General features: G+C 35.2%; 3 protein-coding genes and 1 long non-coding RNA gene across 5 annotated transcripts; 3 read left to right on the top strand and 1 right to left on the bottom strand.

Annotated features, from left to right (window-relative positions):
* Positions 1-374: 374 nt before the first annotated feature.
* LOC129808167 (uncharacterized) lies at positions 375-1,423 on the top strand. The gene is made up of 3 exons (XR_008752347.1): positions 375-494; positions 558-603; positions 1,081-1,423. It is a non-coding gene; the product is annotated as an uncharacterized LOC129808167 (long non-coding RNA).
* Positions 1,424-4,003: 2,580 nt separating this feature from the next.
* Positions 4,004-4,597, top strand: LOC129808162 (NEDD8). The gene is made up of 3 exons (XM_055857928.1): positions 4,004-4,163; positions 4,247-4,377; positions 4,479-4,597. Exons 1-3 carry the CDS (start codon positions 4,146-4,148, stop codon positions 4,570-4,572), a joined length of 243 nt encoding a protein of 80 aa, XP_055713903.1. The 5' UTR covers positions 4,004-4,145; the 3' UTR covers positions 4,573-4,597.
* A 1,483-nt stretch (positions 4,598-6,080) lies between these two features.
* Positions 6,081-8,971, bottom strand: LOC129808147 (uncharacterized). 2 transcript variants are annotated; one of them, XM_055857907.1, is made up of 3 exons: positions 8,687-8,971; positions 6,785-6,947; positions 6,081-6,729 (listed from the first exon to the last, which is right to left on the bottom strand). In XM_055857907.1, exons 1-3 carry the CDS (start codon positions 8,835-8,837, stop codon positions 6,099-6,101), a joined length of 945 nt encoding a protein of 314 aa, XP_055713882.1. In that variant the 5' UTR covers positions 8,838-8,971; the 3' UTR covers positions 6,081-6,098. The 2 variants fall into 2 exon arrangements, with proteins under 2 accessions (XP_055713882.1, XP_055713883.1); XM_055857908.1 differs by having other exon boundaries at positions 6,081-6,726; positions 8,687-8,931.
* On the top strand, positions 8,963-12,023 carry LOC129808121 (transport and Golgi organization protein 6). The gene is made up of 2 exons (XM_055857867.1): positions 8,963-9,206; positions 9,268-12,023. The coding sequence occupies exons 1-2, from the start codon at positions 9,128-9,130 to the stop codon at positions 11,859-11,861; spliced, it is 2,673 nt and encodes an 890-aa protein (XP_055713842.1). The 5' UTR covers positions 8,963-9,127; the 3' UTR covers positions 11,862-12,023.
* Positions 12,024-12,470: the final 447 nt, after the last annotated feature.

Genomic DNA, 12,470 nt, shown 5'->3' with positions numbered 1-12,470 from the left:
TGAAAGTGGTGTAGCCTAGGCTATGAAGTTTACAAAAACTGGCGTGGGCTCGCTGTAGTTACAACAGAACGAGAGATATGAGGGATCTAATTTCAGGAAATTCAATCCGCCATAACTCCAGTTATATTTGACCGAATTTTATGAGTGAGAGCTTAAATGAAAGATCTCACAAAATGCTACAACTCTCTAAAACATTTGAACTTCGTAGGACCAACGCAAGTGGAAGAAGGGCGGCACTTCAGCTCTAAATCGAATTTGCATGCATTTCGATTTTGCTCACGTTAAGAATCTCACCTACAATAAACTGATCTAGGGTTATCACCAGCTTTATGTTCAATCGCTTTTACAGGAATTTGAATTGAAATTCCTGATAACGTCTAAAAAATGGCTTACAAGGATCTTCAATGATGATTTCCTAAATCACACCTTTTGTCTTCAGCCCAATAATGAGAAACTAAATTTAAAAGAGCAGCCTGTCATTCAGTGGTGTCTGGGTAAGTGTATTTAAAAAGATATTTTTATTATGTATTAAAGGAAAAATCTATATAAAAAATTAGGAAAACGAGACTTCTTGCTCCTCTAAGTAAAAATATGATTAAAAAGGTCAGTCAAAATAAAATATAAATACGTTATTGTTAATTAATATGCACCAAATAATTGTAATTTTTCATTGTAAGTTAATTTATTTAAAGCTTTTGTGTGATTTTGCTTACTTTTTGTGGGTGTTTTGTTATTGTATAAATGCTTATTGCCTAGAATTAATATTTTTGATCAATCAAATATGCATGTATTTTAAATATTACTGGAATGTTTAAAATATGAATGTTTCCAATCTAAAACACCCTTTGGTTAAAATTGTATGCCTTTCGCACTGGCTGTTGCTTTTTCATATGCAAAGTGTAAAAAAAAAAAAAATCCAGATCAATCATCTGCTTTTTGCTCTGTTCTTACACATTATCTGTCCTAATTTTTAATAAAACGCAAACCATTTTCATAAATTCGTTTGATTAACAATCTCTATTCTATATATACAAGCTACTCAGTCAATTCCACAGTGTAATTAATTTTAACAAATTTCAGGTTCTATCGGCGATCAAGGGGCATCATCATTGTCCCATCAATTCAAATGTGTAAAAGACAACAAACGAAAGGAAAGGAAGAGACTAGAGAAGCTAATCCAGCAACCCATGTCGTAATAGGTGGTTTGATACTTCATTGTGGAAACGGGATCCAGAAGAACCGTTAATACCTCTTGGGAATTGAATACATAGAAGAGAGTCCCTTCAAAGGTTAACTTCAGTTGCATAAAAAAAAATAGATACGAATGTATTCTTTTCTTCAATGAATTGACTTTTTTTGCATTTTCATTCATTCATTTTCAATTGCTTATCCCTATTGGGGTCGCGGGACTATATGAGAATTTACGGGAATTTATTTTATATATATATATGAATTATTAAAATAAAATGAAAAACAAGTAATTATTGTATTGGGAAAATATATTTTAAAAAATTCACAGGAAAAGTCTAGGAATTTCTCAATAACAATCCATGGAAGCCTTTCAGACCGTTGCATGGAAAATTCTGCGGAGATTTTTCTTGGAAATAAACAGGATTTTTCCGAATATTTAAAGGGCTGATTATCAATTTTAGCGCTAATAATCCCTGGGAAAAGGCGCGGAAATTTTCTCCGGAAAAGTCCATGGAAACTCGCGGACATTTCTTATTAGACGGTCCTATAGAGAGTTCCGCAAACGTCCATGGAACTCTAGAAGGAAAATTAGCGCCAAATTCCTCCTCGGAAGCCCACGCGGATTTTCAGCGGTAAAATCCAGGGAACTCCAGGCGGATTTTTAGCGTTAAAATCAGCGGACATGGCAGAAAAGACTGCTGGAAAGCCAGTGGAATTTCCGCGGCCGTCGGCTATAGGGGTGCCAAATTTTAGCCAGCTTCTAATTTCGGCCACTTTGAGTGTAATTTCGGCCATGGAAATAAATTAATTAAAATTATGTATCTTATCTTCGAATAGTCAATGAATTCAATTTGCTTTTAAATAATTATTCATTTTAGGATGTATTAACACAGACCATTAAATTTTAGGTATAATTTGAATTTAAATTAGATAGATAGATAGATATTTATTCATCAGCAATGCTTATAAGGAACAACACAAGTACATTGTAATTATTAGCTGCGTTGTAAAAACCCGTCTGACACAGGGTAAGGGGGACTCAGCGTTGAGCTATTAATTAACACACAGCTTTAGGCACTATTTTAGCCCTCATCGGCAAGATCCGAGTGGTAGGCACAAATTAAGGACTGAATCTTGCCACGTACATCAATGGCGGTGGAATGAAACTGTCCTGATTTCACTTTCGAATTTTATACAAATAATAGAAGCTACAAAGATGGGGATATGTTTTATTTAACCACAGGATGAACGATTTAACACTTTAGAACAGAGATGAGCAAGAACCGTTAAAAACCGAATAAACGTCAAAATAAGTTCGTTCTGGTAACATTTTGACCATTGACGTACACGTTTCATTTGACGTTTATTCGGTTTCAATGGTTCTTGCACTCCTCTGCTTTAGAAAAGCAAAAACTATTGTGAAAAAAATTGTCTCCTAAAAAATACCCCCAAAAGGAAAAAAAACATATATTTCAAGGTTGGAAATTTATTTATAATTATCGCGACACTTTTCTCTACACGAAATGCACTCATGCATATTTATTATTATTTTAGAAAAAAACACTAAAATCACTGAGAATCTGCATAAATTTTCAAAACAATGAAATGTTTTGGAAAATATTCCATTCTTGTCACTGATAGCTGAGCAACACGGCCGGCAACATAATTTTCGTAGTTCCACTACTCGCTACCATGAACGCAAAACTGTCCTTCACATACATTTGGTAAGGGGTATTTTGTATGGGAGCTTCTTAAAAGTAAGGTATGAAAGATAGGGGTTAATTGAGGCTACAATCCACGCTTACCTGGTCAGACGGGGAGTGTGGAAAGAGTCTTACAAAAAAATGTGACAGATCGATTGTGTTTCTAGCAGTCTTGTGATTTGTGGTAAAATGCAGAAGGTTTTCCCTCGGTGTTTTTCATGAAAATTTATTAGTTTTCATTAAAGATTGTTTCTGTTTATGTTAGTAGTGAATCAATCTTTAAATTTCGGGTAAAATTTCCCAGCTGGATCCTGTATTTCGCGTAAAAAAGTATATACTTTGTGAGCGTCTCTCCGGTGAGGTAGTGTTGCCTATTCCGGCAACATCTTTTGCTTTCCTAAATTTCTTATTCATTTTGTGTTATTTTTTTTCAATTTCTGAGTTCTACAATGTCCAGAGAAAAAAACTATCGCTTCTATGAAAAAAATTATGTGGAAAAGGCCTTGGAAGAGTTCAGGAAGGGCAAATTGCTACGGGAATCTGCGCGTAAATTTGAGATGCTACTCTTCAGGTCTTCAGGACAAATTACACGGAAGATCTCAGGGCTTGTGGATCATATAAACGTATTAAACGCATTAAACTCGTTCCGTTTGACGTTTTGGAATTTTCTATCCGTTGCGTCACAAAAGGTGGCCGGAATTTCACACAAAGTGGCCGGAATAGTACCCAAAGCAATGTCAATATTTTTATTAATTTTTCAATATTTTAGGAAGTAATTTAAAGAAAACAAAGATGATAAACTAGTTTTCAAGGTTCCATACAACCTCCCCGAAAAGGAAGTAACAAAAAATATCAATATGAATTAAAAATATTGCATTTCAAACTTAGGACTTCGGTGCTTATATGCAACTATGCCGAAATTTGGCACACTTACCCTATGGGACACCCTGTATAATTATAGAAAAAAAATGATTACTAATGTATATTATATTATTTAATTATTTTATTCTATAATAATTACTAATTTTCGAAAGTTACTGTTGCCTGATTTAAATTTTATAGTACATGTTTTTATAGGGTTAGTGTATTATGGTTGGAATCGTTGGAATTATGGAATTGGGAATGTGTCAGACTCAGACGGCGAGCGAGTTCAATAGTCACGCTCAAATACAAGTTTTGGTGGATTTATCGAAAGAATTACTTTAAAAACAACCTATCTGTAGATTCTAGTGAGTTCTAAGAAGTTCCAAAATGTTGATTAAAGTGAAAGTAAGTTTTTTTTTCTTAAAAAGAACTCACATAAAGTTAAAGTGGGTTGTAGAGGTTTGTTTTTCATTATGCCTTTTTTGCAGACTCTCACAGGGAAAGAGATCGAAATCGACATAGAACCCACGGATAAGGTAGACAGGATTAAGGAGCGTGTTGAGGAGAAAGAAGGAATCCCTCCACAACAACAGAGATTAATTTTCTCAGGCAAACAAATGTAAGTTTGCGATTTTTAATTTATCGTAAATTTTCCCTTTTTGCCACCTGTTTAAGGTGAACAGATACGCTTTTGAATGTTTTTCTGTGTCTTTTGAGCAGGAACGATGACAAAACAGCGGCAGATTACAAGGTTCAGGGTGGTTCTGTGCTGCATTTGGTGTTGGCCCTGCGTGGGGGTGTATCTCATTTCTAATAAATTTTATTAAGTTCAAGCGAAACAAGGCTTTCTTTTCCATTCCGGGAGTCAATTTAAACGCATTAATTGATTTTTTTTCCCTAAAATTATCCGAATTGAAATTTTGCGTTCGGAAATTTTTGCATGGAAGGATGACATCGCAAAGTAATTATTATTCTACATGTAATTCGCGTAATTTAATTGTAATTATATACATACATCAATAATGACGTTATAATGCCCGGGAAACAAAACTTGACAGTCTTGTGAAATTATGGAAGAAAATCGATTCAAAATTGCCGTAAGCTAAATTTTTGGAAAATGTGACTAATAAATCCAGAGTAATGTATGAATGAATAATTGAGCAGTAATTATTCTCTTCGAAAATACTTCTGTAAAGCGAAGATTTCTATAGATTTTTTTAATTCAATAATTTCGTCTTTAAATTGTTTTGTCCGAAATTCTGTATTGATCCGGAATTCTAAATTCTACTCTAGGTCTTAAAAGAATCTTCTTGAGAAAATAAAGTTATTTAATTTAGCTTGCTTTCATGTAAATTAAGACAATAAATTAAAATCACAATGGTTCTGGTACATACTTTTAGATTAGAAAAATTTGGAAAAATTTCTTGATATCAAAACTCACATTCATTTTTTCTCAATGGATTTTTATATGTCCCTAAATCATTTTTTCACGCTCAAAATTGAATTGAGATTAATTTAATTTTTTGCTATGTTCAAAAAAAGTAGAGTGCGAAAGATTGGGATGGGCATTTATAAAATATTTGAGAATGAAAAGGATCTGAATTTTGATTTCTTGAAATTTTCCTGATCTAAAAGGTGTTCCAGAACCAAGAACGTGGAGTTGTTATTGAATATTGTGATTCTTTAAATAAAAATTTTATCCAATTTGTTATTAGATAAATTTAAAATGGTCAGTAGAAATTGAATTTCAGTCAGTAAAAAAGTCATCATAAATTCATTAAGGTCAAACTGAAATTTACAAATGGTTCATTATGCCTCCAGCACACCTTTTTGGTCGGTAAAATTTCATGAAATCAAAATTCGCACCCCTTTCTCGAAAGATTTGCACAAGTCTCCCACTCTTTTGTAGTCAAAATTGGACTGAACGAAATTTAATTTGGTGTGATGTTTAAAAGATGAAAAAGAGTATGAAAGAGTTGCAAAAGTTTAAAAAAAAAATATGAATTTTGACTATGAAATTTTCCTGATCCAAAATGTGTGCCAGTGCCATATCTTAATTTTTGGCCGAGGGTATATTCAATATTTTTGTACATTTAGAATTTATAATTTTCGTTTTATTTGTAACTTGAACTTACTAAAATATTGATTCATATACTGCAGTTCGCATTTACCGATTCATCACTAGTTTTAATGAGCTCATTCATGAAGCACAGAAAGTTATTCCATTAATTTGATATGCTATATTTTCATTTTAGCATAATTTTGCTGATAATAGGGTCAAGGAACAATAGGGTTCGCAATAAAAAAAAGAAAAAAAAACCATTTCAGGGACAAAAAAAATTAATCTTTATTTATGCTTTCGATATAGAGCTTCAAAATTTTAAGCCGAAACTCTTTGAAAGTTTCTGAGGTCATTGGATCCATAATTGATTTCAAGAATAAAAGAAAACTGTCAACTTGTCCAGGTGGTTCTGAAGAATTTCCAAATGGGGAAAGGGCTGTTAAATTTTCTTTTAGGGACTGTCCCTTCGAATCAGTTAAGTTATTGTGAAATGTATCCGTACGATTCTGAGTTTCTACTTTACGACTTCTTCCTGGTCGAGTACGGAAAGTTTCACCTTGAAAACTATTGCTGTTTGTAGGACGAATCTCCGAAGCGGAATTCATCGCCTGCTCAGGAACATCATTAAGGTTTTGTGGGGTGTTGGTAGGTAGGTAAGTGCTGTTCATTCCATCTCCTTCACAGAGAGGATCCTCATAGTTGTCTGAAGGTTCAATTTTTATTGAAACTTGTTCTGAATTCCCAGTGTTGCGGAAGGCATCGGGAGGAGCATCTTCCAAAGAGTTAATCCATAAAACTCCAGGTTTTTCTTCATCGACTAAAGAAAGCAAGGGCTTATGATCTTCACTGTCGCTTATGTAGTCAGGAGGTGGTGGGACAAGAACATTGGTTCCGATTGCGTCAAGTCTTCTGAAAAACAGTTTGTTTAATTTGTTGAAGATTAATTCGTGACCAAAAATTTTACCTTCGTCCACGCATATTTTCTTCCAGAAAGGTCAGTTTTTCATAAAAAGCTGCATGTTTGGACTTGTACTTTATACCACGCCCATTTCCATTAGGAATCCTTTGATTCTTCTGGTAATAGAAGGATTTCTTTAATCCGCTCCACTCTTTTTGAGCTTCATCAACTGCAAAAGAATATTATTATTCAGACAACGAAAACACATTTAGGTGTAGGTTTCGCAAGATTTTTTTTTGGATCAGGTTTCCGTCAAAATTGTTGTTAAAACTACAAAATCGAGCAGACAACTAAACAAAAAAATGATAATATAACTTATTACTTTATTTATAAATTAAAAGCATGGCCATAAAATATTCTCTATACGAAAGTCGCCTGTTGTAAAATTGATCTCAACATTTCATTGCAAATATATATCACTAAATTTATTTTATTAAGTTATTTATTTTATCAAAATATGGATTTCATATGTTGAAGGAACATAGCGGGAAGTGGAGCACCTTTGAATGCGGGACAGCTTTGAAATTGGTATTTTTCCTATTTTAAATAAAATTGAGCCTTATTAATTTAGCTCCACAAACAGATTGAGAAGCTGAATTACAGTAGACTCTCACTCAATCGGCTCTTTCTCAATCGGGCGACAAATTTTGTTGACAATTTTCACGTTTAATTATGAAGCTAATTCGATCAAATTCGCTGTAGTTCTTCCTAATTTATCATGATTCTTTATAATTGAGCGCTTTTTGTGGAATTTACAAAGGCTTTGACGCTCAATTCAATCGCTAAACCGGATGACATTTTGCCCCATATTCCCGATTGAGAGAGAGTCTACTGTACATTATGATATAGCTCAATTCAATTTAAAAATAGGAGAAAAACACACCAATTTCAAAGCTGTCCCACTTTCAAAGGTGCCACACTTCCCGCTAATATTAATTTGAATAATAAAATTTCATATCAGCGCTCAGATTAGATTTTAAAAAAGTTGCTTGAGCTAGATTAGGCGGACTAGGCAGATCAAACATCACTTTAAATTTAATAAATGGGAAGCAAAAAAAACATTAGGGGGGGAGGTGGTGCTAGTTTGAGCTGTAGGGCTACATTGATATACTAAATGCGGGTGACTGCACTCTTGTTTTTCGCAACTTTTCTTTAATTCCAGCATTTAAGGAAGGCTCAGATACCATAAGGGCACTAAGGATGATATAAAGATTATTAAGTGCCAGAAATAAAGAAAAGCTTACTAAAAGCAGAGGTGCAAAGTCACCCGCATCTACTGTACGATAGTACCATATATTCATGAAAAACTGAACCTTACCATAATTTAATTTTGATCCACAACTGTTTGGTCAATCTAATCTAAATTACATTAAGTTAAAGCTTAGTTTCTTCTAGAAATATGCGAAAAATCGTATATCAATGTAGCATCACAGCTCAAAGTAGCCCCACCTCTTTCTATGTGGAAATAAATCGTCGGAATACTTAAACAGGATTAGAGATATGCACAGAGTTTTAATAGGATTTTTTGCTTTTACCGCTGGGACGCCCCTCCCAAGCATTGGATTTATACTACAAAGTTTAATTTTGTTAGTAAGATTAATAGTGTTTAATAAGACTTCTCAATTGAGCTTTAGATTTAGATATTCAATTTGGTCCTTGAACTTTGTGAATTTTCACCTCTTGATATTTCAAATCTTCTTTGCCAAAAATAGCAAATCGATATCTGTCGATTTGGAATAATTAAGCTTAAAAGATTGATGAAGCTCTGAATAATTTTTTGTAATAAGGGAGTTGCGCGAAATATATTAGTAAGGTTTGAGCCCGATTGATGGATATGAAATTTAATTAGTGCATAATCTAAATGAGTTAAATTAAATGACAACATAGAGAAAGTTCGATTTATCTCACCTGTTGTATCTAAATGTGCGGCGACTATTTCCCATTTCAGCCCATCCAAGTCAGATCTTCGATGGTTTGTTGCTTTTCGCCAAAGACTTTCTTCATTCCTCACTAATTCAATTAACTTTTCACGTTTCTCATTTGGCCACTTGGACTCCATCCTGATGTTTTGGCTTTTTGTTTTGCTGTCAAACGCGAATTTAGCGTTTGTGTTGCCATATGGACATCTTGGTGATTTTATCGAAATGGTTAACCTAATTTTTGTTAAACAATTTCGATTCTGAATTTCGATTTTGATTAAATCAGAGTGAGATGAACATATGCGGTATCCAAAAGATAGAAAGAGAGCTATATATTTCGACGGTGTAAAAATATTAATTATTTACGCGTAATGTATTAAACTATCCTGGAAGGCAATGGAAAATACTATAAAAATTGTTTTGTTTGGTTATGTTTATCAGTGCACAAAATATGCCTCACAATTTTTTGCAAATTTTGAGTGAATATTCTGCAATTTCCCTCAATAAAGGTGAGAAAATCCATCTGCTATGCCTCAAGAATTTTTCTAATTAAAAAATATTGTATTTCAGATGCATCGAATGCAGAAAAACTGGTGAAAATAAAATTGCGTTTCTTTGAAAAGATTTTCACTAGAAATTTCCCGGAAAATTGCCTCGATGAAAGAAAATTATCTTTATATCTCTGTGAAACGTTGAATGGCATTTCTGAGGATGAGCAGATGATGCTATCAAAGAGTGAGAATGATTGGATTTACCTGGGATTGATGGATTTGATCAATGGGCTGTCAGGAAGCTTTCCGGAAACCATGCGAAATATTCTCAATAAGGTAGGAATAACAATAAAAATTAATACTACTGCGAATGTGTCTCTTGAGTTTATTGAGGAATGTGCATGGACAATTGAGAGAGTTCTGAGAATGAAGAATTTCTCAGTAGATCGTCCATTGGATGATGTCTATTTGCATCAGCTTTGTTCTCTGGTTTTCCTCAAAGCCACTCGAGAATCTTGTGCAATTCTCAGTGAAAAAAATTTACTCTGTAATCCGGAAGCAGTTTTAAAGCAAGAGAAATTCATGAAATTCTTAATTATCTTAACTGGGCTACCTGGAGAATTTGCCCAGGTTTGCCATAGAGAACTTATGAGGCAACTTCAGCTTCCGGGAGGTTTTCGCTCCCTGGCGACCAATATCGTCCTGTCAGATGGCGATAACAGTCCTCAGTGGAAGAAATGTGAGACTCTATCGAAGATTGTCTCCATTCCTGGTCATGGAGCTCCTTTTTACCGATTTATTGTCCAGGAAATTGCCAATGTAGCTAGAGATTCGATAGAGAAGGGAGAAGATCCTCTCGTTGAGGCTTCTATAGCTTGTCTCAATGCTCTCCATGGAGCCAAAATCAATGGGGTGAAGGCCAGAGTGGAAGATGTTTACGTGGGAGCTGTGAAAAAGTTGTCAAATCCAGAGGAAAGCCTCACGGGGCTTGTTGTCTTGGATCACAAATCCCTAGACTGTCTCCTAAAGCTCAATAGCAGAGCTTTCAGAAGTTCAGTGTCTGGAGCCAAAAGTAAAATTCTCGTTGGGATTCTTCCGTTGCTCTTTGAATTGCATGCCAAATTTCCGGACAATTCTCAGCCTCAGGAAATCCTGCAGGACTTGATTGTCTATTGTTTGGCCAATAGGACTGACGAGGAACTCGATAAATTGATAGAGATTTTTCTTTTTGGAGATTCCCATCCCAATCTCTTGAAGCTTCATCCAAGGATTGTGGTCAGGGAAGTCTCCAAAGATGAATTTGCTGTTCAGTTGGGTCCTGACGGAGATCCTCAGGAGTCTGATTCAGCAGGGAATCTCATGAAAATACTCAAAAAGTCCAATCACAATCTTCTAACTTACAAAGTTTTTAAGCACCTTTTGAGATTGTTCGAAGAATGCCTCAAGGATAGAGATCAAAAGCCAAAATTGGACCTTCTGGAGGCTGAAGATATTGAACAAGTGCTCAGTGAAACTTTCAAGAGAAGGACTCTACTCATTCTCAGTCTGTCGGAATTGATAAGTTACCAACCAATTCATTTCCTCTTAAAAGAGAATCCCCAAGATATTGTTCCTTTTGTCCTCGGGGCTTTTCGCCGAGAAGCAGACAAGGATATCACAAATGATGTAGATACAGAAACAGTTATTATCCTCATGTCAATTTTCCGGGAGTTTGTGACTTCCCAGCGAGCTGAGAGCTTCCACAATGAGCTCCGGGAATTGCTGAAAAAAATAAATCTAAGAACTCCCAAGGAAATATCTCAGTATATTGATATTTTCCTGGAGGAAATTGCAGGCGAATCGAAGAGTTTCTCAGTCAAGTCCAAGTTCCAGGAAGCTCGTCTTCTCTGCGACGAAAAAATGCCCCATATCCGGGTTTATGGGATGACAGAAATGATTAAATTGATTGAGCAGAAAGATGTTGAAACTCTCGCAAATCTTCATTCGACATTTCATATTGTCCTGCAATATCTCACGGATGAGGATTCCTACACTTTCCTTACCTGCATTCGCCTTTTGGTTCTCCTGACCATGCATCTGGATGAAGCGGCTCTTGACACACTTGTGCTTGAGTACGAGAACCAGGACAAAGACATAGACTTCAGGTTGAAACTGGGAGAAGCCATTGTGAAGATCATGGAAGGATTGGGTCCCATGGCTTTCAAATTCAAAGGAATCCTCATAAATTGTTTTCTCCGAGGCACTCGCAATGTTCATGAGGAGTTCAGGACATCTGCCCTGTATAATCTCGGCAGCATCTGTCGATTACTGACCTTTCAAATTCATCATTTCTTCAATGAGATGATCACGACAATTCACGGAATTCTCCAAACCGATACTTATCTTCCATGCAGACGTGCTGCAACTCTCATCCTGACCCAAATCCTCGAAGGCGTTGACAATCTCATGGATTTTCAAGAATTCCTGCTGCCGACCTATCGGCTCCTGAAGAATGTGAGGGAGACTGAAACGGATGAACGATGTCGTGTTCATGCGGAGAATGGCCTAAAAGTGCTGAATGCGAAAGTTAGGGAGAGTCTGATTCCAAAGGAGGAGCGAATGCAGAAAGAGATCAAGATCTTTGGCATAAAAGATGAGGAAAAGACCAAGAAGGCATCCATACTAGAGCTTTAGGGTAATTGCGATGCCCTCGTGAGATATTCAGAAATTGCAGTCTTTTTTCTACAGTTCTGAGGAAAAGAATATGGACACTGAAAAGAAGTTGTTAGATCGTTTTGTAATTTTTGAAAATATTGTTTTAAACTTTTAATGAATTAAAAAAAAATTAAAAACAAATCTGGATTTTTGGATTGAGACATTGTTATGGTGTTTATGTTGGCTTAATGTTTTCTACTTTTGACGAACGCACACTGTCGAATTTTTGTCCTTAAATTGTCTTAGGCGTCTTAGGACTTCAGAGGTTTAACCTTATTTGTATGTGTCTAATTTCTAAACAAATGAAAATAAACTGAATTATCAATTATCTGAATAAGCAAAAACATCATTACTTTTGAGCTATAGGGGAGACCGGGGAGGCTTGAGACACTTTTTCATGTTTTGACTTTGAGACACTATTCCAAAAAATCACGATAGCGTATCATAATTTTATGCGGACTATAGGATACTTACGGGTATTGACTTTATAAAAAGTATGCGATAGAACTTGGAAAACAAATTAGTTTTCTTGGAGAAGATAAAACATTTAACTTGACGCTTTGTCCCAAACCTCCCCGATATGGGGCA

Source organism: Phlebotomus papatasi, chromosome 3 (genome assembly GCF_024763615.1).
Source record: "Phlebotomus papatasi isolate M1 chromosome 3, Ppap_2.1, whole genome shotgun sequence".
Taxonomy (NCBI): Eukaryota; Metazoa; Arthropoda; class Insecta; order Diptera; family Psychodidae; genus Phlebotomus; species Phlebotomus papatasi.
This window is presented reverse-complemented; position numbering and strand designations above follow the sequence as displayed.

Coding starts and splice junctions, on each gene's coding strand:
- LOC129808121 (XM_055857867.1), top strand. CDS start 9,128: ATGTTTATCAGTGCACAAAATATGCCTCACAATTTTTTGCAAATTTTG. Junction 9,207..9,267: donor TGCAATTTCCCTCAATAAAG/GTGAGAAAATCC, acceptor ATTGTATTTCAG/ATGCATCGAATGCAGAAAAA.
- LOC129808147 (XM_055857907.1), bottom strand. CDS start 8,837: ATGGAGTCCAAGTGGCCAAATGAGAAACGTGAAAAGTTAATTGAATTA. Junction 6,948..8,686: donor CGCACATTTAGATACAACAG/GTGAGATAAATC, acceptor ATTCTTTTGCAG/TTGATGAAGCTCAAAAAGAG. Junction 6,730..6,784: donor GAAAATATGCGTGGACGAAG/GTAAAATTTTTG, acceptor ACTGTTTTTCAG/AAGACTTGACGCAATCGGAA.
- LOC129808162 (XM_055857928.1), top strand. Junction 4,378..4,478: donor ATTTTCTCAGGCAAACAAAT/GTAAGTTTGCGA, acceptor TCTTTTGAGCAG/GAACGATGACAAAACAGCGG.